Source organism: Camelus ferus, chromosome 8, assembly GCF_009834535.1.
Source record: "Camelus ferus isolate YT-003-E chromosome 8, BCGSAC_Cfer_1.0, whole genome shotgun sequence".
Classification (NCBI taxonomy): domain Eukaryota; kingdom Metazoa; phylum Chordata; class Mammalia; order Artiodactyla; family Camelidae; genus Camelus; species Camelus ferus.
The window spans coordinates 72,112,278-72,138,642 of NC_045703.1; the positions used below are offsets into that span (position 1 = coordinate 72,112,278).

The 26,365-nt window shown below is 54.6% G+C and overlaps 1 protein-coding gene across 1 annotated transcript in view; it reads right to left on the reverse strand.

Moving 5' to 3' along the window:
- RPS6KA2 (ribosomal protein S6 kinase A2) overlaps nucleotides 1-26,365 on the reverse strand; it is a 318,148-nt gene that overhangs the window by 38,710 nt on the left and 253,073 nt on the right. Inside the window, 5 exon segments of the mRNA XM_032485337.1 lie at nucleotides 10,309-10,397; nucleotides 12,298-12,368; nucleotides 17,819-17,961; nucleotides 20,317-20,354; nucleotides 23,401-23,507. Coding sequence (XP_032341228.1) covers nucleotides 10,309-10,397; nucleotides 12,298-12,368; nucleotides 17,819-17,961; nucleotides 20,317-20,354; nucleotides 23,401-23,507 — 448 coding nt within the window.

Below are 26,365 nucleotides of genomic sequence, written 5' to 3' on the forward strand. Positions count from 1 at the left end.
GTCAGCTTGAAATTTCATTTAATTTCATGTTTAAAATCTTTGCTTGTCTCCCGGTACACTGCCGGCTGAGGTCGGGGCCCCAGCAGTGTCCCCAGGCTGGCTTGGGACCGTCAGCTCCAAGCGAGAGGCTCGGCGCACTGGCTGGTCCTGGCCAAGCCGTCAAAGGCCGGCCCTTTATGAGAGGTCACAGCAGTGCCAGTGGGAGCCAGGATGAGATGCCTGGAGCCCAGGGTGGACTGTGTTTGAAGTCAGATCGGTAAAGCGCACCTTTTGGAGGTCAACTCTGGAGGGTTAGACAGAAACAGGAAAAACAGAAGCGCTCAGCTGGGGCTCAGCTCTGCCCACGGGGTTCTCCGAGAGCCTGGGCTGCGCGGGTTTCCCGCCCGCGCGCGTCCAGTCTCACTCCTTCCTAACCTCCTCCTCCTGCTCTCAGGACGGCCCAGGACTTTCCGGAGAAGCTGCAGCTGCCCACAGGGACGAGCCAGACATCCCGCCGAGGGTCGTCCTCTAATTCACGGCCCCAGCGTCAAGAGTGATCGATTGAGAACCAAGTTTTCAAAGGGGCCCCACCTGGGGGAGTCGCAGCCCCCGGGGCAGGCGGTCAGCCGGTACTGCCTCCCCGCCTCCCTCCCCTCGGCCACATGGAGCTCACGCTGCTCCCGGCGCCCTTCTTCACTCCCCACGTGGCACGTGATGCTTCTTGGGCCTGGAACCCCCACCTTGCACCGCTCCCTCCCCACACCGCACAGGCTTTGAGACCCAGGGGACCCCTAGGCAGCCCTGTGGGGCGGCCCCGCCCCGACAGCAGCAGGGTCTGGGAGTCACCTGCCTCTCCCAGGGAACAGCTCACACTGCATAATAAATAAGGGTGTGACCCAAATAACTCAGTCTTCCAGCGGCCAGGCCTCCACACACACCACCGTCGAAGTAAACACAGGTTGGACTCCATTTTGACAAGCATGAAAGTGTAAAATCTCACCATTCTCCGCACAGAAAACACCCCTGTCCCCTCGCTGGCCCCCATCCACCGGGCCGCTGGGCTCGGCTAGGCCTGGCCTGGCTGGGGCTGCCCCACCCCGCCACCCCGCTGCTCCCCCAGCACCACCCCACCCCGCACTCTGCCCCAGCCCAGCCTCTGCCTCCTGCCCAGGTGGAGGGAACTCATTCTGCTGGTTCCTCAGGCTTGTCAGTCCTCAGGGGAGAGGCAGGGGGATTTCTGCCTGAGATTCCCGGCCTCTTCCCCCACGACTGGTTTCCCGGGCAGACTATGGTGGCATCACCGACTGGAGTGTCACCAGCACCTGCCACGGGTGCCCCAGGCACCTTCCTCAACCGTGGACACCTGCAGTCAGTGGCAGGCTGAGACTTAGGGTGAAGACACTGTATCTTCAGGGGACGACGAGGTGGACACACCAGCTCCAGACTCCTCAGCCATGGTGCCCTGGGCAGGTGATCCGGGCGAGGGCCTGTCTCATCACCTGTCAAGCGTGTGCCATCAGCCAGGTGCTCCTCTGTGGTTTCTTCTGGCTGTGAATTTCTATGGACACCCTCTTGGAGATGCTGTGGGCTGAACCGTGTTCCCCCAAATTCATATGGTGCAGTCCCAACCCCAGAACCTCACAGTGGGGCCTTATTTGGATCAAGGCCATCACAGGAGTAATGAGTGGGGATGAGTTCGTGCTGGAGGAGGGGGCACCCCTCACCCTGCATGACTGGCGTCTTCACAGGGAGCAGGAATCTGGATGAGCACAACAGGGAGAAGGCTGGGGGTGGCAAAGGCAGAGGTGGGGTGAGACTTCTGCAGGCACAGGGAGCACGTCCTCGCTCACAGACACGTAAGGACCCAGCCCGCCACACCCTGGCCTCAGACTCCCACCTCCAGACGGGGAGACAGCACCTCTCTGCTGTGTAAGCCGCCAGGTCTGTGGGGATTTGTGATGGTGAAGCAAGAAACTCGGGGCAGCCAAGGACCATCCCACCTTTCCCCGGCATCTGCTGGAGTAGAAGTACCTGTGCACGCCCCGAACTGTGAGCTCCTGGGTGCTTTTTCTTTTCACTCCTCAGGATTTGCAGCTGACTGCTTTATCCGCTCACACTCAGCAACTGGGTCTGGGGAGCTGAGAGGCGAGGGTAGAGCAGGCCTGGGGTCTGGGAAGTCTGCTGCCTGAGGGGAGAGCCAGGAGGGTGATGCGGGCAGTTGCCAGGCAACCGCGACATCAGGACCAGCCCCCAGGAGCATGGCCCAGGGCGCAAGCGCCTGAGGGCCCAGCGGGTTAAGCCTCAGGAGACAGAGATCTGGTCCGACTTGAAGGTACTGTGGTCAGACCACAGGTCTGTGTGGGGACCTCTGCTTGGGTGAGGCCTTCTGATAATGAACTCCCCACGTGGCCAGGGGACTTCTGGGGGCGTAAGAATAAGGTTCAAGGCAGTCAGAAGCAGGAAGAAGTTCCAGCCTTCTAATCCAGTGGCCTGTGTAAACCAAGATTAATCCACTCAACATAATTTCCACCTTAGGGCCAAAGATTTCCAGGCAATTAAATTTAGCAGCTGACCTGGGTCAAGTTGGGAGAGTAATAATTCTGACTGTAATTTCTTTTTTATGCTGAGCCTGGACATCTTATGGTATGAAATACTCCTGCGGGAGGGTCCACGACTCCTGCAAAGCTTTCCGGTGATTCACTCTGGAGGTTATGTGACGGGCCGTTATCCACGCTTCTGTGGGTTCCACTGGGCGAGTACCTTTTAACTGCTGGTTCGCTACACACCTAATGAGATAAACCCATCTTTCTCTCTCATCACTTACGCCAGCTAAATAATCCAACAGCCTTTGGGGTCGGAGAACTTTGATTTCTGTGATGCTAAATCCTAAGACAAAACAGATTTAGAAAATCATTGTCTTCTTCCAGAACAAGGAGAGACCCATCCAGCTCCACCCTCCCCATCTTAGTCGCCCGGGTCACTACGCGAGTCCTTTCCACCAAACGCCATGATATTCGAAAGAAAAGAGGGATTCTCAAGACAAAAGCCTGCAACTGATGAGTCGGAATTGTTCGTTCTACTGTGTGTTTCAATGGATACACCCGCTGAAACCTTCATTTCTCCTTTCTGATTCCAGCTTCCTCCCCAAGGGAAGTCAGGCAGGTGAGACCACACGTGGGCATGGTCTGAGAGGGGACTGATCCGGAGCGGAGCGGTGTCCTGCTGCCCTGGGAGGCAGATACTTCGCACGGATGCTCACACATGCGCTCACAGAATACGCGTCTGGATCCTATTCTGGCACTCAATGACAAGGCAGAGACTGGACAGATTTTCACAACAGAAACTTGGTATTGAAGGAAAAGTTTCGGCCATGGGCACAGTTACTGGTGGCAGGTTGTGTGCAGAATCCTCCGAGGGTAACAGATCAGAGGGCCCCCTTCTCTGAAGACGGCTCTCCGCCGTCCTGCTCCCGGCATGAGCTCAGGGCCCGCCAGGTGCTCTCACGCGTTTCCACCTCATCATGCAGGGCTTTGCGGGGAGAGTCAGACAATCCCTTTCTCACTCATTCTTCCTTCCACAATGATCTCGGGAGATGGTTTAACAAGACCTGCTAAAACGCAGCCCTTGGGCTGACGGTTTTCTTTAAAGTAACTGTGCCTCTGCTAACTTTCTCTTCCTGTCCCACAACCAAGTGGCAGAGAAAGGAAAGGGTCCAATTAATGGGAAGCAACGTGGCCAAGAGGTCCAGCACCATCCCCAGCCCGCAGGTCTTTGCGCACCAATTATTTGTGCTTTTTCACGCATTTACTAGTCAGCCACCTGATAGCGTTTCCTATGTGTCAGACGTGGCTCCAGCTCATTACATCTTTCTAACAATCCTATGGAGGTGGTGCAGCCATCACTCTCGGTTCACACGTATGGAAACCAGGCACAGAGAGGTGCAGCCACCTGCTCAATGTTGCACAGCAAGTAACCGTGTGGGGGGCGAGGGGGGATGGGGTGCTGGCGTTCCGGCCCCCCTCGGGCTGTCCCTCTGCCTGCTGCTGCCACTCGGGTGGTCCTCCTCCCACGCTCCCTCCTGGTTCATGTTGGCGCTCCCTCCACCTTCCGACAGGCCCCTCGGCCCCTTGGCTTGAGATCTGTCTTCCACGTCACTTTGTTACTCCACTGCGTGTGTGCTCCTCTGGTTAACCGCAGTCTCTTTTACCATCTGAGAGGCCCCTTGAGAACGAGGGCCATAGTTTGGCTCCACTGTTGCCCCAGAGCCAGAGCCTGGAAAGTACGGGGAGCCCATGGAGGTGTGTGTATTTCCATGTCTTGGCTATTGTACGTGCTTTAAATACTCCGACAGACGTTTTCAGATGACATACGGAAAGGTGGGGCGAGAGTATGCCCTGCGAGCGGCGCCGCTGCCCTCTCACCCCGGCCCACTGGGTGCCTCCCCGCGCGGGCCGCCGTGCCGGACTGGGAGCGTCAGCGGCTGGAACTCTCCCACGGCTAGGAGGACGGCATAGCCACGGTGAAGAACAGTAAGGTGCCGCCTCAAACAATTAAAACCAGAATTACCACAAGCTCCAGCAGTTATACTGCTGGCATTCAAGGTCCTGAAGAGAGATTTGCACACGCGTGTTCAGAGCAGCGTCACTTACAATAGCCGAAAGGTGGGAGCAACCCAAATGTCCACGGATGGATGATGGGTGAGCAAAACACGGTGTGCCCGCTCAGTGGAACAGCACCAGCCCTAGAAGCAGGGACACTGACGTGTGCTACAACACGGTGCGTCTTGCGGACACTATGCTAAGTGAGACCAGCCTGTCTCAAAATCCCAATACCGTGTGATTCCACTCACACGAGGCACCAAGAGACGTCAGGCCCAGAGACAGAAGGTGGAATGGAGGGTGCCGGGGCCGGGGAACTGACAGTGGGGAGCTCCTGTTCAGTGGGGACAGAGCTTCAGTTTTGCAAGACGAAAAGAGCTCTGCGGCTGGAAGGTGTTCACGGCTGCACAGAATGTGAGCGGACAACGTGAGGGAGATGTGCGCTTACAAAATGGTCACGATCATGAACTTTCCGGTCTCTGTATTTCACCACAACTGAAACAGAACAGGGGATAAACTATCACAAAAAGTGGCACAGGCCCCGGCTGGTGGGGAAGCCCGAGGACGAGGACGGGGAGAATAGAAGAGCCGCCTGGGGCAGCCTCTGCGACGCAGGGGGCTCTTCCGCTAAGAACCCAGCCCCCGCTCGCGTCACGCTCGGGCCTGATAAATACAGCGTTTTACGCCTTAAGATCGTGACTTTTGCACAATTCATTCAGTCCAACTACAGTGAGATTTCAGGGAGTCCTCTGTAGGCGAAGGAAGGAAAGTCACCTCCTCAGCCCAAACTGAAGTGAGAAAGAATCGAGTTGTTGCCCACAGAGAGTTCATTTTTCAAGTTTAACAGGCCAAGCAAAACGGCTTCTTTTGTTGGAAATACAAGCAGAGAGCTACAGAGAATTTTCCTGAAAACGTTTTTCGATTTCTAAGACTTAGGAAAGCTGAACGTGGCCTTTGTTGCTGCAAAGATTAGACGTAGATAAACCATAAATGCTCAGCCCTAACGTGTGGCCTTTAACCCGGACACGGATGTCTGACACTGGTCCAGAATCGAGCCAAAGCCTGCTCTGCCCCGAGTGGGCGGGTCTCACAGCTGGCTCCAGGGGGAAGGCCTGCCTCAACTTCCTCGAGGGGACCGTACATGCTCCTCCACACACGGGGATCCCAGGCCTCCCTCTGCACGGACAGAGCGCACCCACAGCCTCTGCTCCCTCCTGCCGCTCGGGCTGTCGCGGCTTCCTGCAGGAAGTTTGGTGCCAGCTCTCAGGGCCCAGCCCCAAGTCTGCCCCGACTAGTTACATGGGCGAGTTTCAAGATGCAGTGTCATCCACGGTTTTTCAGAGACACTGCTCTCTCCTCGCAAATGTCACAGCACTCGGAGGCGGAGGCTTTGTCCCCGGAAATAGGACGAGGTCTGGGGAGGGGGTTGGGGGGGTTGTAGTTATGCTCCCCTTGGATCTGGAGGGCGGAAGGCATTTTGTAAGTGATTTATGTATTTTTTGTTTCAGAAAACCAGTCTGGAAGTCTGGCAAGAGAGCTACCATGCTAATTTTATGGTAGCCCTGTGGTATTATGGTGCCTCGTGAGGAAATGGGAAGGAACGGTGTGCCTCTCAGGCTGACCCCACAGAGGAGGGAAGAGGTACCAGTCACTAGAGGAGAAAGAAAAAACAAAATCAGAAAAGTGAACTTCACTTCATGGACTTCCTCCAGGTTCAAAGAGTGAAACCTCTCTTCAGCAGGGAAGGGGGCGACCGAGGCTCGGAGAGGAAGGCGGGGGAGAGAGCCCCACACCCTGTCTTATATTAGACACCAAGAGGTGAGGTCGGAGCCACGCTCCGGAACCCCATCCCAGAATAGTCAAACTGGGGGGGGGGGGCTGTTTTTAACTAGTTACCTCCCCAAGGTGGCCGGTCAGCCTTGAGATCTTTGGTATGGGGTCCCAGTATTCCCTCAATTGCCTAAAAAGCAGGCACTCCTGAAAAACCCGATGGACGCAGTGCCCAAGCCTGCACGGTCAGCCCGCTGACCACAGGGAGCAGGAGGAGGGCTCTGATGGGGCAGGTTCGTAGGACGTGTGATGAGCTGAGCCGGAGTCCAAAGGGTTTAGGGTAAGGAGTTGTTTTTTATAGTGTTTCAAGGAACAGCTACTATTTTTAAAATTCAAATATTTAGTGGGGCCTCTGTGTGATTCAGGAGCTGAGTGTCAAGATAAAGCAAACAGAACTGCTGTCTTCATGGAGCTCATGGTTATTAACTACCTCCTGGAGCCGACCCTGCTGGCTGGCTAATAAAACCACCATTGCCAGCCCTCCTTGCCTTTCACTCCAAGGACCAATACTCATCTTCCCACCTTCCTTTTAGCTAGAAGTGCCATGTGATGGTTTCTATCCAGCAAGAAATCTAGGTAAGTCCCCGCTTTGCTTTCCTGATAAAAGGATAGATGCAGCTGGCCTCATCCATGCCCTCCCTTCAACGTGAATGTGATGCCTGGGGCCACAGCAGTCGTTTTGTGATCACAAGGCACCATGCACGAAGATGAAAGGCAGTGCACTAAGGACGGTAAACTAGGAAGACAGACTGGGCTCTTGACAGCGATTGTCCACTGCTCGGCCAGTGCTTCCCACCCTCTTCTGCAACGTGGCTTGTTAATGTGAAGAAAATAAACTGCAGTTTAAAAAAATTAAATTTGCTGTGTTAAACAATTTAAAATTATTTAAGTGTCCTGTACCTTACAGCTAAAAGCAATTCTTATGGATACGCCGTTTTCATAAGTGAATCTAATGTTTCTCCTTTTATCTACTTTGAAGTATTATGAGGATTTAAACGAGATAATTTTATTAGTGCAGAATTCCCTGCGTGTCATTGTCATCATCACCATCCTCACCCCGGGAGGGACCAGGGGCTCAGGAAGAGAAATGACTTATTCACCTGGTTTGTTAAAGACCCAATCGGCAGAGGGGCGTGAGAGGCGGTCTTCCTGCCTCCCCCAAGCCCCCACCCCCAGTGCCCGCCTCTTAGCACTGTGGGGGGAGAGACCACACCTAAGCTAGATGAGGGCACAGCGCACAGGACAGAGTCACAGAATCGGAATAATGGTGCACCGGCTAATTGATCCGAAGTAACTGTTGGGACCAAACGTTAAAAGACTGATGACACCAATGGAAGCTGTAGACTGGGTGTCAGCGGTTCTAACAGGCGTGGAAATGATGTGCAGAGCAGTTTATGGCCCTTGGATGGTCCACAGCTGCGCCAGCCAGACTTTGAGGCAGGTGTGTTCTGAAACGGGTTAAGATCTGCTCCATGTATGTACATGCATGGCTGGGACATGATGCTGTACACCAGAAACTGATACACTGCAACTGACTATACCTCAGTTAAAAAAAAAAAAAAAGATCTGCTGAGCTGGATGGCAAGCTGGCCTTGGACCGGGAGGGCTTATTTCAGCATCTCTCTTGCACTGATGGAGACATTAACGAAAGATAATCAATTAAAGCAGGATCCAGATCTGAACTGGGCGACCAATTTCAATCTTTGTGTGACATTCAGAGACAAATTAGAGGGAGTGGCGAGGCATAGACATAATTGCGGGACATGTTTACTGTTTGATTCTACGCCTCAAATGTGCTCCTGAGAGGAGAGATGCTCTTCCATGTCCTGGAAAAGCTCAGAGCTGAGTCTGGGTGTCTGCACCTCCGGAGGCCCCGGGCCAGGCTGCACTGGATCTGATCAAACTGCAATGAGACAGCAGTCTCAGGGCAAACGGTGCCCGTGCCTTTTACCGCCTGTCCCCGTAAGCTCCTCGGGCTGAGGTCTCCCATCGTCCCATGACCCCCACCCTCAGGTGAGCCTTTGCTGCTCTCCGGAAACGTGCTTGTTTACGGAGACACAGGTTTATGTGAGGGCGGCGGCAGGCCAAGTCCTGAAGGAAGGGTGTGGGGTGTGGGCATCTCCTAGAACCGAGGTCCTGGCCTTGCCTGGGTCAGACCACGCGAAGGAGGGGCACGGATGATCCTTGGCAGAGGCCTGCGGTCCCATCTGGGGCTTTGCCGAGGGGTCCCAGTAACGACGAAGTGAAGGAAACTGTTTAGCCCTCAAGGTTCCTCCGAATCACAAATCCAACTCACATCATGGCGTCAGCCCCCACTAGCAAGTGTCGCCCCAACCCTGGACGTCAGGGCTCCCGGCCACCGCACTGCCCTCTGGAAGGCAGGAGGGCCACGCCTTCCCCTCCTGCAGGGAAGCTGCGCTCAGGGCCAGGCCCTACAGCTCTCTTCACCCTACAGCTCTCTTCAGGACAGCCGGGCAGCCCAGCAAGCCCGTGCTATGACCAGGCTGGCGAGTTTTCATCAAACTCCCTCGTCATTTTCACCGACACTGCCACGAGTCCTGTGCAGGGGTGGGGCGTCTGGGGCTGGGGCCCACTTGGGTCTCTCCGGGACCCTTGCTGGGACCTGCTCTGGGGTGAAATGGGTGCAGGTCCCAGCCCGGGATGCGCTCAGACTCTGCAGCGACTCACACAGAGCCCGGCGTCTCCTGCCAGGGCCTCAGGGCAGGGGTCTCACCAGGGGACCTGCCCCCAGGGGCAGGTCTGGGGCAGTTGCAGCTGCTGCAGCTCGGGGAGGGAGGTGCCGCTGGCCTCTGGGGGTGGAGACCAGGGGTGCTGCTACACAGCCCGCGGTGCTGGTCCCTGGTCCCCACCAGAAAGAACCGCCCAGCCAGGACGGCAGAGGTGCCACAAGGAGGGCCCCGCCACGGCCAGTCCCATCACACGGCTGGCCCGCAGGCCTGGTAAGGATGCAACACGGTCTATTTATAAAGTTTCCTTCTTGACTGACATCTACCTGTCTCCAGGTCTTGGCTAACAGGTCAACAGGCATTTCCTACACACATAACCTACATGCCGGCAGAGATTTTCCTGTTGGAGAGACTTTAGAAGTAAAATTTTTTGGTAAGAGGGTGTATACAATTTAAAATTTTATTGGGTTTTGCCAAAGTGCCAAAAACGTTGCACCGATTTGCTCTCAGTGACAGTGGCTGGGCAGGCCCGCACCTGTACGGTCCTGGGCGGTCCCGATTGCTACGGTATTTGCCACCATTGTGGCAGAAAAAAGGTGCCTTGTGGTTTCAGCTGTGTTTCCAGCCCCTCATGGGGGCGGGGGGGGGGTTCCCCTGCGGGGATCCCACCCGGCCTCTGGTGAGTTCACGTCCTCACTTCCTGCTCCTGACCACCCTCCACACGGCAATCCCAGCGGCAGTGACGGCTTCTTCCCCGGGTTGTGGGAGCAAAGAGCCTGAGCAGGTGGACAAAGATCTCAGTGGCTGCGTCACTTGCGGGGGGAGGGGTTTGCAGATCCAGTTACGCCGGCAGGAGGACTGCCACTGAAGGGAGCCTACCCGAAACCTTGTCGTAAAGGATTATTTTGAAAACGAATTAGTACTTAGTAAAACAGTCACGTCAATCCCAACTGTAACGTATGCTGAGACTGCTCAGTTGAAGAGGGGTTCAATTAAAAGCAGCGTCTCAGTGGTTCTGTCTCTAGCTCATGGAGTTCCAAAAGTGCACGCCACCATTCTGTGGGAAAACAGTGACTTCTGGTATACCTCACAGTCCGGCGACACGCGATGAAATTTCCGCCCTGCTCTCGGTGGGCGCAGAGAAACATGCGGCCAGACAAGAGCTGAGTCTGGGCAGCTGGGCGGCTGGGGGGCTCGGGGGTTGGGGGTCTTACCCAGTCGGTTGCAGGGGTTCCGTTTGAAGAGGGCTCTCAGCAGACTCTGGGCCTCCGTGCTGAGGAACTGCGGCATGCCCAGCTTGGCTCTGTAAAACACAGTCGTATTTCAGGGGAGGAAGGCGAGCCCCAAAGTGCCCAGGGTTTCTTCGGAGCTGTGTGCTCCTGGCGTCCCCAGACAAGCCAAATCCAGTCGACGTGACGCAGAGCGGCTGTGTACAGCAGCCACTTCATAATTCATTAAAAAAAAATACAGCCGCTAAAAAGAACCAGTAACAATGCCACGAATATAAATGACATTTTAAATGGAAATTAACTACGTTTTCCAAGACAACAACAAAAACAGGCAGACATAGTATGTGGTTATCTGGGGAAAGGGGGTGGGAAGGGATAAATCTGGGAGTTTGAAATTTGCAAAGGCTAAGTGCTATATGTAAAAATAGATTAAAAAAAAAAACAAGTTTCTTCCGTATAGCACAGGGAACAATATTCAATATCTTGTAACAACCTTCAATGGAAAAGAACATGAAAATGAATACAGATATTGGACATGCATGGCTGGGACACTGTGCTGTGCACCAGAAATTGACACACTGTAACTGACTGTACTTCAATTAAAAAAATTTTTTTTAAAAGGCTTTGGTGAGGTGAGGGCATCGCTCTCATTTGGGGACTCTCCTCTTGGCTTGCTGAGACAGCTGGATTCTGTCACCTGCCTCTGGCTGAGTCTGTGACAACGCTACTGAGAGCGTCTGGGACAGGAGGGCCCTGCAAGCCCCCGGGGGCTGGGACCTCCCTTTGGGAACTACTTGACCACAGCTGGGTGCTGCCCCTTCGGAAGTGCTCTGTCACTCCCAGACAACAGGTCACAAGCTCACACCTGGAATCTGCTGGAGAGAATTATTCCAGCATCAGAAAAAGGTCATGTTCCCCCTTAAAATTAAAACAAGGAACAGAGGCCGTTAAGGAAACCTCAGCAGACCGAGGCTGCCCAGGTCACCGGCAATGCAAGGTCGCGCGATGCAGGAAACCTGCTTAAATCCTGTCTGCGGGGTGCCGTCCCTCGTCCCTCTCCTTCCTTTTATATAATGACGTGATCTCCAAAAATAAAAGCTTTTTAGGCGCCTCTCGGTTTTATAAAAGTGATGCGTCCACTGCAAGCAGAGCTGGGGAGCTGGTTGTGAGGACACAGTGCGGTGGTGTCTCCTGTGGGGGCGGGGAGTCCACCCCAGCTCAGCCCGGAGGCGGGGACCCGAGCTCACGCGGCCTGTTTCCAGGGCCACACCCCCTCCCGTGCGCCCTCTTGTCCCCTTCTCTCTTCCTGCAGCTCTCCCTCGGACATCCTGCTCAGACGAAGCCTGCTCACATTGAAGGTGTTCCAGCAAGACCGGCTCTGGTTTTGGACTTTCTAGGGTCTGAGAGCAAAATGGCACGTGGTAGATGATTCTTCCCGAGAGAAAAGGAGAAAACTGTGTGTTTGGTCACGTGGGCAACATGCCTCTGCTGACGCCAGAGCTCAGAGCTCAGTTAAATGTTCCGTAGGTGCTCTGTAAACACACACTGATTTCAAACACGTAGAACTAATAAAAGGGTGGAAACTCAATATTTTACATTGATTGCATGTAGAAATGACAGTATGCTGGCTATAGTGGGCTAAATAAAATCTATTACTAACGAAAAAAAAAGGGGGCAGCTCTCTTGGGACCCTGACATCCTTCTGCTCTTCTGAATTTGCGCTTCTGAAGGTCACTAACCATCACATCCGAGAACGCTGCCATGGGACAACTGAGACGGTTTTTACTGATGGAAAACTCTATCTACGATAGAAGAGTTCACTGGATTCACTCCGAGACCCCGCTCGCTTTACCGACTGTGATGAAAATGCCAAGAGCGTGCATTACCACCACCGCCTGCTGGACAGTCGGTTTCGGAGACAGAAGCCCCTGGTGTCAGAAGGGGTGGAGCGCAAGGGCGGCGTCTCCTACTCACTTGAGGATGAGGGCCATGGTCTCCTTCCTGTCCTTCCCCTGGAACGGCAGAGACCCCGTGAGCATCTCGAACTGCAGAACAACACAGAACAACACAGAACAACAAAGAGCAAGTGTTCAGACCAACTGAAGTTCACGGTGGAGAGACCCACACGGGCCAAGTTCATGCCTCCATTCAAATCCCGGCCAGTTAAGTGCAGGCGCCAGCCTGCGTGCTTGCTGTGCATCTGAACGGAACGGCTTTGTGGACCTCGAAGGTCAGCGGGGAGGTGGGCAGATGACGGACAGTCACTCCACTCTGCAGCACTGAGGAGGCGCTCAGTGCTCTGGAGAGATGAAATGCAGAGGGAAACGGCCACAGGGAGGGACGGGCAGAACACGGCTGTACACCTTCTGTGCGGTTGATGGAGGACCCGGTCCTTCTCTGCTGGGTGCTGTGGAGGGGCTGAGCGAGGACGAGGAGGAGGAGGAGGACCGCTAACTGGTACTAAACGCTCACTACGTACGCCATCAGCCCAGGACGGGTGCAGACTGCTCACCGGGTCGCTGGCCCCTGACTGCAGTCTGCTAATCACACCTGGTAAAAACAATACGGCACCAGGGACGTCTCCAATGCCCGCCGCTGCACACCGACAGTACCAGGTGGACATCTGCGAGGACGGAGCTTGTGACAAAGACAGGAATTGGGGGGCAGGCCTGCCTGAGCACGGATTTCTTTCTCGAACGGACAGCCCTGATTATGGGGGCCCTGGAAGGAACCGCTGGGCATCGCAGGGTCAACGTGCACATCTGACCTTCTGACGAGAGGAACTAGGGCGGCAGCCACAGCAAATCTTTTTCTTGAAAAGAAGACACTGAATCCAAGTGCAATGTGCTAAAGCGTCGATCCTGCCCAGTGTCTGTATGTCAGTTTAAACGCTAAGCAGCAGCCTCAGGGCAGGTGTTTAGCCGGTCTTTCCAAATTTACCCTCGTCTTGATGTCACTGCATATGTCTCTGACCCTTTAACACCCATCCTCCAATATTCTTTTCCTCTGCATCACAAAAATCTTGGGAAATACATCAAAGTACAAAGACCACAATCACCACTCATAATCCTGCTATCCAAAGATAGGTCAATTAGCATCTGTTAATTCCTTCTAGCACTTTCTTCAAGCTGTTTTTTAAACATAAAGCTTTGAAGACTAACTTTGTAGAACAGCGCTTAATAATTCCTATCAAATCTCCCGAGTATCACTCTACAGGCGGATACGCCAAGGTAGAACCGTTCATTATTGGACACCTAGGATGTGTTCGATTTACTGGTATTGCCAGTCACACTGAAATGTGCATGAAAGTCTTTCTAAGATTTCCAGTTCTCCTGCTGACAGTCTACCAGGAGTGAGACTTTCACACTCAAAGAAATGAATGTATTTAAGGCTTTATTAGTGTTGTCGGTCTATTTTCTGAAAGCAAATTTTAGAAGAAATGTAAAGGTTGCTGCCTGTCCAGATGTTTGAAGCCACTGGATCCAGATGTTTGAAGCCACTGGACCCCGTCAGCATTTGTGTCCCTCCTGTGCACACCCCAAAAGTGAAGGCCCGCAGAGCGGACGGGCTGCAGCAGCCAATAAACACATGGCAAACCCGAGAGCAAGAACGTCCAGAAGAGAATCTAAAAGCAGACAAACATCATTAAACTGAAAGGCGGGGCTGCTCTGACTGCCAGGTGAGCTATTCACTGACAAAACAGGACGGAAGTTTGCAAGTTGATCATACAAATTAAAAGTATCTCTTAAAATAGAATCATACTAACAAAGAAAAGTCTCTTCCTACTCTGGTCCTGCTTTCTTGAGTCAGCTATTAATGAAATTCCATGTAAGTGCAAAGCCTCTCTGGCCACATGAAACAAGAAAGCTATTTCTTGACTCTCGCTGTTTAATCTTTGCTACAAAGCGGGTGCCCACCTGCCGCCGGTATGTCGTCTATTTATCATGAATCAGCTGAGGTCCTGCATCCATTTGTTGAGCGATTACTTTGTAGCTTTGAGACTGACTCTCTAACGATCAGCATCCAAGCCCTTTGTGTTTCTCTCCACGTCCCCTCCTTCCTCCAATGGTTCCTTCCTAGGAAGCTAACTCCACGGTGGGGGCTCTCTCCGCACTCACTAACACCCAACACACTGGCACACGTGGGCGTCCAATAAATGTTTCTTGATGATGAAGAGGGTGGTGACGAAGGTGTTATTTCCCAGATGTGGAGGAAGGAGGGCTTTTCAGGGTTGCTGATCCGAGTAAAGCTGCTCAGGAATTTCTCAGTATTTCAGTGTCTCGTTAAATCAGAATATTACTTATACAACGGAATACTACTCAGTCATAAAAAAGAACTGAATTTTGCCACCTGCAGCAACATGGATTGACTTGGAGGGCATTATGCTAAGAGGAAATAAGTCAGACAGAGAAAGACAAATACTGTATGATGTTCTTTATATGTGAAATCTAAAAAAATACAACAACCTAGTGAATGTAACACAAAAGAAGCAGGCTCACAGACATAAAAAACAAACTAGTGGTCGCCAGTTGGGGGGGGGAAGACAGCACTGGGGGATTAAGAGGTGCAAACTATTCTGTATAAATTAAGTGGCAAGGAGGTTTGTTACAACACAGGGATGAAACAATATTATATAATAACTATAAATGGAGTCTAACCTTTAAAAACTGTGAATCACTATATTTACACCTGTACCTTACACAGTACTGTACAGTAACTATATTTCAACTTAAAAAAAAGAAAAAATACATCAGAATACTCCTGATGAGTGTCCCCAGGGCATTACACACAGGAAGAGTTCTGCTCTGGTGCTGCAGACAGACCCGAGTCTCCAGGGCAAACTGATAAGAGCCAGGAAAGTTTGCTCGGGGCCCCGCCCTGGAGCACACGTGTACAGATTATTACAAGACTTTGAACGTACTTCCCTGTGCTATAAATAGGACCTTGTTTATCTATTTTATATAGTAGTTTGTATCTAATATGCAATGATTTTGACCAGAAGAAAAACTGTAAAGCCTGTTTTGTGTTGACAGGACAGATTTTATGTCCGCTGTCTCAATACAGACAGAAACAGACAGGGAGGACAGCCCATTCCTGCTCCCCCTTCCCCGGGAAACCTCACGAATCTAACTCAGCTCTGACAAGTGTGCATTTTTCTCTGTCATGCTGGCCACTAAGACAGCCTCTCTCCGGGCTCAGGCTGGCCTCCTGCTCTTTTAAACACCAGTTGCACTGAGAGAACTGTGGCATTTTGTGACTTCAGAGCATCAGAAAAAACGTTCCCTGGAAAACCGCCATATGGTCACTTGTGAGCTTACAGCTCTGAGGGCTTCGTGAGTGTAGAGATGGGGTCCAGGGACAGGATGAAGCCTGGGGTCCCCTTAGGGAGCCCCCTCGCCCTCCAGAGGAACGTGCTTCTCAGGGGAGTGGAGGCTTAAGGCTAAATCTGGACTTGCTCCTGCAAAGGCAGAATTCTAACCTTGGCCCTGGAACCCGCAGTCAGGAAGGCAACATCAAACCTCCTGGTAAAATCTGCAACGAGGGCAGGGGGCCGCCACGACCACCCCCACCACACACCCTCCAGACTGGGTGACAAGGGACACCATACATTTGGGACTGGAGCAGAGCCATCTGTGCAAAAGTGACCTCGCAGAGCGAAAAGCTAACCTCAGCGGCTCGTAACATCTAAAGAGAGCCGTCATCAGAAGGGAGGCAGGGCGGGGGGCCCGCGGGGGCTCAGCTCCGGGGTCTCCTGTGTAGAGACGTCCGAATAACCACGACACCGGCAGCGTCACCAGCGCTCCGCAGCTGACATTCACGTCACAGCCTGTGTCACTCGCGCAGGCTAAAGACTGCCGCTCGCCACCCACCTCCACAAGGAGGACGTCAGGAGCCACCACAGTCGCTGACCCTCCACACGCCCTGAAAGGCTTGCAGGACGGAGAGCAGCACTGAGGCGCTCCGTGCTCGGGGAAAACTGGCAGAACAGACCTTCCGACAGGTACTTTCAGGAGAAGGTTTTATGACCCAATTCTTGCATCTCCTCATGTCTAGAAAAGCACTAAAATCACTAATGGAGACACCTGCTCCTGGTGACCAGCAGCAGCCTTCTGCTTGACTGTGTGCCCCCCTCCTCAAAACCGCATCTGCACTGCCCTCCCCCAGCTCCGGGCAGCGGGCCTCAGAGCCACCCGAGACGCTGCCTCCCGGGCTGTCGTGCTCATTTTGCCCCAAATAAAACTTCACTCACATCTGACACGCTGTGCGCTTTTTCTCTGCGGACACTCCCTTTGCCTGTATCAGCTTGCTCAATCTGTTGGGATTCTGTTTTGGGAGCAGTTTTCTCACTCCGATTTGACTTTCCCTGTAGGTGTGTGACAGGGAGAGAATGTGCTGACCCTGGAGATGGGAGCACTGCCAGCATGATGTGACATCTCCGGCTAAGCCTGTGAGCGGGCAGCGTCCTGATGGAAGCCGTGGAAGCCACCTCTGGGCTGGTTTGACGTACGTCTGTCCCGCGGACAGAGGTCGGCCGTCTGTGACTAATCCAGCACAGCCCACATGGCTGAGCCCATGGGGCCAGGCCAGGACATAGAGACCAAGTGACCGGTGCCCGCGAGTACCAGTCTCAGGTCACCCAGGTGACAGACACCCTGCCCGTGGGCGCAGGACATGGCCCAGAGGCCCCACGGCCCCGGCACAAGGCCTGTGTGCTGGACCAGAGGCTTAGAAGGCACACAGCGGTGCCCAGTGCTGGCGAGCAACCCCCATCAAGTCCACCTAAACTCTGGGCGCCTCAGTCTCCTCGCCCATGAAATACACAAGGTGGAGGGGGTTGGACAGCCTGGAAGTGCCACGATCTCACTCCCATCCGATGTCAGACTCTGCAGCATCAGAAGTCTGGTCCACACCAAGGGCGTGGCGAGCGTGGAGGGGCCACGACACAGTGCCGGCGGGGAAGACGGCAGAGCGACGGGGAGGGAGGGGTGGAGGGCGGGGAGGCAGGGCCATCTGGGGGCGGGGTGCGGCAGTGACGCCATTTCCACGATGGTGTGGAATGCCCCGGTCTAGACAGCATTTGTCACCTGCTCTTTGGATCGTGAACCCACGATCCAAAGAAAATCCAAGTTTCTAGATGTCAATGTAAAAATGTTTAACTAATTCCGCGGGTGTCTGGGCTCATGGTGGTTTTGGCGACTATGTGGAGGGACTCTGTGTTTGAAATAAGAAGAACATCCTTAATATGGAAATGGCTGCGTCCCTTAAAATCCTCACCCTAAGCCCGTAAGAGCTTTAAGTATAAAGAAAGTTTGACTCAGCACCTTTGCATCCTTATTTGAATCCCAGCTGTTTCCTGACAGTGGGAGTTTGGGGAGGACCGAGGAGGGGGTTTCCAGGGATTCTGGTCAGGGATGGGGGGCCTCTCCCACTCCTGAGTCACACAGTGGGCACAGTCACCCTGGGGTCTCTGGACCACGGGCCCGTGGTGTCATACCATGAGCACGCCGAAGGACCACCAGTCCGCGCTCTGCGTGTGGCCCCGCCGGTTCACCACCTCGGGCGCCATGTACTCGATGGTCCCGCAGAACGAGTATGCTCTCTTGTCATGGTCGATGGCCTCCTTACTAAGCCCAAAATCTAAAGGCAAACACAGCACACCACACATCAGTCTCCACGTGGTGCTCAGACTACCGCCTGCCCGGCCAGCCCTCCCCCGGCTACCATCTGGGTTAAGCAGACCCTCCTGGGGCCGCGCTGCCCTCACAGCCTGCACCAAACCCGGCCCTTCCCCAGAGGAATCTGCACATTCAGGAGAGCCCCGGAGGGGACCAGGACATTGCATCTCTGAGTGATTGATACGAGTTACCCCGAGCCCGTTTCCAGTGGGCACAGCGGCGACACGGGGCTCTGATGCTGCCGGGCACGGCCCCGCCGTAGAGAAGCCTGCCGGGCTCCTCTGATGGGCACAGAGGAAGGCACTTGTTCCAGAGCAAAGGTCGGGAAAGGGGTTGTGGGCAGAAAACTACTTGGGAAGGCGGTTGCTGGCTGGTGAGGCGTGAAGGGGAAGACAGATAAGTCATTTGCTGTGGGACACCCTCCCCCCGACCTCCTCCAGGGATGGTCAGTCGATGCCACCTTCCTCCAATGCTCGTCCAACTGCTAGTGGGTGAAGGGCACAGCGACGACAGTTCTAAGATGACAGTCCCCCTCCAGGTTCATCGTCTATGAAGTCAAGGGTGACATCACTTCCCCCCAGGCCACAGGAGGAGGACGTGGGCTCCCAGCTCCGAGGGAGCACCCCACACCCGCTGTGGTCTGCTCAGCCCTGCCCAGGTGACAGGCGCTGCACGTCAGTGTCCCGGGGAGCGGTCTGTGATTTGTGCCGGGCCAAGGTGACAAATGATTACAAATGACTCACGTGGGGTCACTGACCAACGGCAGAGGCCGTGACTATGAAACCAGAGAAAGTTAAAGCCTGCGACGCTGCAGGTAAATGTGTGTGCTTGCACAACGCTTGTTCCAGCTGCCGCTGCACGTGTGAACTTCTGCGACACCTGCCCCGTCCCTCACACGGCAGGGAACACCTGTCCAGTGTACGCAGGACCTTAAATCTCCACGAAGTGCCACACGGGCACTTCTGAACAGCCCTAACCAGCTGAAGGAGTTAAGTTTAATTTCTCAGCTAGTTAAGGGTTAACTTCTTCTGTTGCTCGGTGTGGGGGGCACGGAAGGCGCCAAGAACAGGTCGAACTGGACTCAGTGTTGGGGGGCTGCTCCCACCAGCTGACCTGCAGGCGCCAGGAGGGCAGGGCCTGAAAGATCTGTCAAAAGAGTGCCACGCTCTCGTGCCCAAGTCATGAGAAATTTAAAGTCTAACTGTTCGACATGAACAAACATTAAAAAATATTTAATGAGCAGTTATTTTCAGCTACTCTGTGCTCTCTGCTGGGTACTGGGCGTCCAGCAAGAGCAGGGGGAATGGGCCCAGGGGACGAAGCAGTGCAGACAAGTAACCGGGCGGCAGGGAGACCGTGTGGGGCCTTAGAGCAAGGACAGAATGGGGTGGACCAAATGCCCCCGATCCGAGCAGGGACTGGCCTTAGTGGAAGTGAGGAGGGAGCGTCAGCTCGGGGACGGCCAACTGGTGGACACGGGGAGCAAGTGTGTGTGGAGATGAGGCCAGGACCAGCTCAGCGGGGTGGCCAGCCCAACGGCCCCCAGAGACATCATGCCCCAAATCCCAGGACCTGTGAATTGGTCACCATACCTGGCAAGACCCCACAGGTGTGACTAGGTCAGAATCTTGAGATGGGAGTCACCCCGGGTCACCAGGATGAAGGACAATAAAACACAGGCTCTTAAGGGGGTCTGGGGCAGGGGCCATAGTCAGAGAGAGACCAGGGTGCTGCCCTGCAGCTCTGAAGACAAAGGACAGGGCTGGGAGGCAAGGGCAGTGGGCGGCTGGAGGGCGACCAACGACCCCCGGAGTCTCCACCAAGGAGCTCAGCCCCTCTGATTTCTGCCCCGCTGGCCCGGTTTTGGACTCGTGGCCGCCAGAACTGTAAGAGGACGAGCTTGCTCTGGTTTATGCCACCAAGGCTGGTACCTGTTGGCAGCAGGAAGGGGAAGCTAGTCCAAGTGGGTGTCATGGAACGAGGTGGGCCACTCAGTCTGACCAAACCTGGGGCTGACCGGAGGGCCTCGGGGTTTCAGTGGGGAGATTGCCCTGCAGACACACTAAGATGGGGCTATGTATGGAGGTTCCTGAATGAAACATGCTAGAAGGGTCTTAGATCAGAGGAGCGAAGGAAGGAGGGACAGATGGGCTCGGTGCTGGGAGGACACACACCGACAGGCCTGAGCCACAGCCACGGAGAAGGCAGCCCCGGCAGACATGCGTCTACACGCGCTGCTGCGACCAGAGGGCTTTGGCTGGGGGTGGGTCCCCGATGTACCAGGGCTGGGATGATGGGGGGGGGGGCTTTTACAAACCTGTGATCTTAATGTGTCCCTCTTCGTCCAGCAGGATGCTGAAAGAAAGGGGAAGAAAACAGATGCTTTAAGGGAGATGTGCATGCTGAAGGGCACGTGGACCCTGGGCAGTGGTCTCCATGCCGGGTGCCTGCCTATCGCAGACGGGGCTCTCAGATCACTGCTTTCCTGGGTCAGGGGCGCCCCCAGACCCACAGTGTGTGGGACACAGAGTGACACCCTATGTCCCTGTGCCTGGTTCACCTGCAAACTCTGGGGCTTCATGAGCCCATGGGGGGAGTCTGGGGACCTTCCAGCCTGTGTATCCTGTGTGAGGAACAGGACTGAGAGGGTCCAGGACCGCCCTGGCCTGTGGACTCAGAGCCTCTCAGAGGGGATTTTTCTGAACCCAGGCAGGCTCCTGATGGCCAGATCTCATCCCCTTCTCCCCATATCTCCCCATGAGCCCCCCTCCCGGCTCTGCGGGAGACCGTGACACCTCAGACCTCAGTATCCGGGAGCCACGCTGTAAGATCTGGTCCTACTGGGTCCCCGCCTCGTCCCCTGGTCCAAGCCCTCACCACACCAGCATCTGACATCTAGACGTCCCACAGGGAGCACTGGTCCTGCTCTCCCCAGCTCGCTGGAGTTAGGGGGGCTCCCTCCTTGTGGGAGGGCGGAGGGGCAGTCTTTACAGAAGGCTCCGGGCTGTCAGCCCGTGGGTCCCCAGGGCCCTCCCTGTTTCTTTCTTTGCTGTAATGAAACCCTGATCCACCAACTCCTAGGAGGTCCCAGCCCAGCTCTAAACAGACCAGGAAGTGGGCTTCGAGGATTCATAGGTGGTCCCTTAAAAACATCTGCGAAAGGACGGAAGTTCTGACACAGGCCACCACATGATGGACCTCGAGGACCCCATGCCGAGTGCAAGAGGTCCGTCACAGAAGGACAAATACTGTGCGATCCCACTTACAGGAGGTCCTACAGCAGCGAAATCCAGACACAGGAAGTAGAAGGGAGGATGCCAGGGGCGGGAGAAAGGGCTGGGAGTTGGGATGGACGGTGGTGATGTCTGCACCGCAGTGTGAATGCTCGTGACACTACGAAACTGTGCACTTAAAAATGGTGCAGATGGGGAGGGTAGAGCTCAGTGGTAGAGCGTGTGCTTAGCATGCACAAGGTCCTGGGTTCAATCCCCAGCTCCTCCAGTAAAAAAAAATAAATAAATAAACCTAATTACTCCCTCCCCTCTCCAAACAAACAAACAAACAAACCAAAGGAAAAACAAAAGAAAAAAAAATTTTTTTTAATGGTAAAGATGGTAAATTTTAGGTTATGTTTACCTTACTGCAATTTAAAACATCTCCCATGGAATTAAAAACAATACACACTATTTCATGGAAATGGAAAGGAAAAAATTACAGCATATAATTAAGTTGACAATTTCATGAAAGAAGGAAATTTTTTCTTTGCTTTTCAGTTATACTCAATCTTTGCCCAGAAGTGAGCCACTTTCATTTTTTTTGGCGGGAGGAGGGGTAACTAGGTCTGTTTATTTTTTAATTAATTATTGTTACTTTTCTTTAGAGGAGGTGCTGGGGATTGAACCCAGGACCTTGTGCACGCTGAGCACATGCTCTACCACTGAGCTGTGCCCTCCCCCTCATAGAGGTGAGCCACTTTCCAAGTGAGTTCCCTCCTAACAAAGCCCTTTCTCTTCAGCCCTGCAATTATGTGTCACTGTTCTTAGCTGTCAAGGTCCCTGTGACTTTAACTGGAGGGGGAGCAGGGTGCTGCCTTCAGGGCTGCCCAGGGCTCACAGCGGCGGGCAGCACGTCGGCCAGGCCGGCTTTGGAGTGGGCTCGGCGCCCACTGTCTGCAGGACGTGGCTCTCGGCGGGGACGCGCAGGAGAGGGCCTTTCAGGGTTACGGAAACACCCACTTCCGTGTGCAGCCGGCGACGCGCTACGCCACAGGCGGTCAAGCTGAAGCCAAGCACGGGGAGTGCTCCCCTCTGCTCACAGGCAAAGCCCTTTGCTTCACGTACGTACACAAGGTTCCTGGATTCTGGCCGAACCCAGCTGGTTCCCGACCACGCCTGTCGCATCTTAATGAAATCTGCTTCAGAGAAGAGTGTTTTTCTCAGTTCAGTGCAGGTGACAGTAAAGGACCAGGGGCATGGGCCAGGAGCCACTTCCTGTGCCCCTGGGCCACGCGCTGCCTTGTGCCCCAAGCCTTCGGGTCCTCGGGCCCCCCGGCCCAGGGGCAGGTGTGGACCTCAGTCTAGGGGGTGGTTATCGGCCTTCTCCTGGGCTGTGAACTAAGTGAGTGAGATGGGCAGGGGCCTCGCCTCAGGGGCCTTGCCTCAGGGGCCGCAGTTGGGTCGGCCCAACGAGTTTAAAATGGTGCCCGCTAGTCCCGCCTTTCCAGGCGAACGGCTCCGGCTTGCGTGGCAGCTCCACGCAGGAAGCAGCAGGAAAAGCCTGAAACAAGGACACTGTGATCTGGAGGGGCTTTCAGCTCCTCAGTTTAGAGCAGATGAGCAAACTATCCTAGAAATAACGTCGTGGGTGATTATTGCCAAAGATACAGGAATCTTGGAGTTTGGGCTGGCGATCTGTGCTGCTGTCATTTAGAAAAACTCAGAAAAGCTCATCTGACTTGTCACCTAGGAACGGGCCAGCTGAAGCAGCTGGAAGGGTTTCCCAAATCTGCAGGCAGAGGAGGGGAAGAGATCGACCCAGAAGACACAAATGAGGGAGGAGGTGGCCGTATCTGGACCATTCCCAGTGGCAGGGTGGGTCTCCCCTAAGGGAGGGGGGCTGGTGGGCTGGACCACGGGAACCTGGGCTGGGCCCTGCTCCCTCCGAGTGTGTGGTGAGGGTCAGGTGAGGATGGGTGGGGACCATCCCGCACAAACCAGGATAAGCCACACCTGTGTCTGGGCACCTTTTCAGGGGCCGGGAGGTAGGCTCTGCAAAGCCTGCTCAGGGTCCCTGCATAGGGGGTGCCCAGCCCCCCGCCAGGTGTGCACTCCCTAGGGAACTGATGTCACATGGACAGCAAGGAAAGGGTGTGGAGGGCCGGGCCTGGCCTGGCCTCACTCACTTCTCTGGCTTCAGGTCTCTGTAGATGATCCCCAGACCGTGCAGGTGGTCCAAAGCCAAGGCCAGCTCAGCCAGGTAGAACTTGACGTCCTCCTCGGTGAACATCACCTGGCAGGAGAGAGAACCAGACCTCAGCCTGCCCTGCGGCCGCCGGGGACTCGGCCCCGCCAAGCGCAGCCTCAGCTCAGCTCTGCTCTGCAGACGGCGGCTCCCGACAAGCCTCCTCCGGCTCCTGCGAAGGGAACTTGAGTTCTCCTTGTAGTTTTAGGACCAGTGATGGGGAGGAGATGCCCCACAAAGACGACTTACTGGGCCTCGCGGGCAGAGCGCGTGGCCGAGTTCCCTCCCCGCCCGCGTCGCCCACAGACCACGCCGCTCTGGAGCGCAGACCCGGGCGAGTGTTCTAACATGAGTGCTTCCGATGTACCACTCTGACATGTGCAGCCAAGCCACACCGAAGTCTCTGCTGAAAACACGTCTCCAGCCTCACTCCTCCTCCCTCCACATCACATCCTCACCCCGGGGTTTGGGCAGACCAGTCACCTGTCTGCCCAAAGTGAGATGTGCTCTCCCAAACACAGCACACTTGTGTGGAGTCGGCAGCGGCCCCTTGCCCGGGAGGCTGGTGGGAGAGGCACCCTGATTAACCCGAGGAATTAAAACACACATGCGGCCTCGGCACCCAGAGCACCTTACGGTTATGGTCTCCCTGATGCTCCCCACCCTGGTGGTGGTGAGAACCAGCACCAGCACGTAAATCTTGCAGTCACCTTGCTAGGAAGCCAGATGGTATCAGAAACCATTTTTTTTACCTTCACCTTGAGAAATCAATATCACAGAGACTAGAAATCCGCGTCATTACTGACCTCTCTGAAGGCAGACGTAGGAAAAATCAATACACAATCAGAAGCTTGCCCGGTAAGGTCGTAGTTAGAGTAAAGGCCGTTCGGGGAACTAAACGGTGAAAAATGCAGATGGCGCACATCACTCTCACAAAGGGACGCTTCCCAGTGGAGCCAGGACGACCCCCTCCCAGGACCTGGACGGAGGCATCTGGGTGCTGCCAACCCTCGCTGCCCCTCCGGCCTCTGGGGCCTCCTGTTGTATCTTCCACACTCAGCCAGCACCTTTCCTCGTGGGTGTTTCTTTTCTAAACTGGCCAACAAGCTCAGTGGGCTTCCCTGCAGCCCAGTCTCGTGGCTGACGAATTCTCTTCCACCTGACGCTGCCTGTCCTGCACGTCACCACCACGGCAGTGGCTGCAGCTTGCTGCTCAGAGCCGGCTGTGCTTCTCTCCTTGTCCCTTATTTAGGGCACATCTCTGTGTGGCCCCCACGTGCAAGTGACAAATAGCTTCTCCACGGGAATGAAACACCCACGGCCGTAAGTTCTTCCAGGCAGCCGGACGCTGACCAACACACACGAGGATGTCGTCCAAAAGACTTGCTGAAAAGGGAACCAAAGGAAAATATTTTCCATGTTTCCATGGGCTCCAAGATGCTGTCGAGCCCACGATGGACAACTTTACTTTTCCTCTGAAATAAAGGGTCTTATGGGAGACACATGTTCCCATTCTGAGGTGTTACAGGGCTTTTTGCTAATTATTGCCCCCTTTTTGGTCAAGAAACTCACAACAGGGTGTGTCTTCCTGATGCTGGACAAACCAATGGCGTGACTTTCTGTCAGGACGGGCGAGGCGGGGAGGGGGCAAAACAACAGGGTCAGACGAGACGCTGGCCGATGTCAGTGATTCGGCATCTCTGAAAACGTGAGCACAGCTGGGAGGCAGGTTGCGGGACCAGACACCTGACTCCAAAGGGCTTTCTGGAGAACCTGGTTCTGACTCTTCCAGCCCATGTTTTCAGCCTATATTGCAAAGAGCCCAGGACATCACTGGGGCCGTTGCCCGAGGTCTCGGGGGTCCCGCTCCTGCCCCACCTTGACTGACTGTTCACTCCGGAGTTTCATACAGGATGGAAGGATCTGCTGTAAGAGTGGGCGGCGGGGAAAGGGGGCGGGCAGCTTGTCCCCACTGTTAGAGTCCAAGGTAAACCATGGTGCTGGAGTATTGCTGCGTCAGAAGGATCGGAACCCTGTTCTGTGCAGTGTTACCTTGCTGTCACCTTTTGTCACCCTTGGTTCTTATAAAGGAGCACTGCACGCAGTCACCAGGATTAAACCCCAGTGCTATCACTGCCCCCAGCAGAGGCTGGCTTTCCATCCGATGAAGCAGGGGCCAGACAGCTGTCACATCGTGCTTTGTGACATTCTGGAAAGTTCCTGGGTCAGGTACGGGGGGGGGGGTCAAGGATAAACCCTCGGGGGGAGGGTATAGCTCATGTGGTAGAGCGCATGCTCAGCACGCTAGAGGTCCCGGGTTCAGTCCCAGCACCTCCTCGAAGCAAAAATCAATGAATAAACCTAATTACCTCCCCCTCGGAAAACAAACAAAACAAGGATAAACCCTGGGGCTGTGAAGTGGCTGGGGGTCGTGGAGATGTCACGTGTGAAGGCCTAACTGTATGCTCTGACACATCTCCCAGGACGAGTGGTCAGCGTATTAAAAGCATCTTCCTACGATGGAAATTGAGATGTTGAGAAATTGTCTTCCCTGCCATTACCAGGAGCCAACCTTCTGTTCCATCCGCTCGGCACAGGGTAGGAAACAGAGGGCGGCGGCAGGTCCAGAGCTCCACGGGGGTCTGGGGGAGGGTCCGTTGTCTTAAGGTCTTCCAAGGACAACAGATTTCTTCTCTGTGCATCTTGTGAGACTTCTTTAAAACAAGTACACACACATACACAACACTATATACCCCCCACACCAAACACACACACCATACACCCCCCACTACCCACCACACACACACACGCAGGTACACAGACTCACACATCATGCACACAGACACCACACACACATTCCAGTGCACACACGCAGGTGCATGCACACATACCCCCACCCCTCCCCA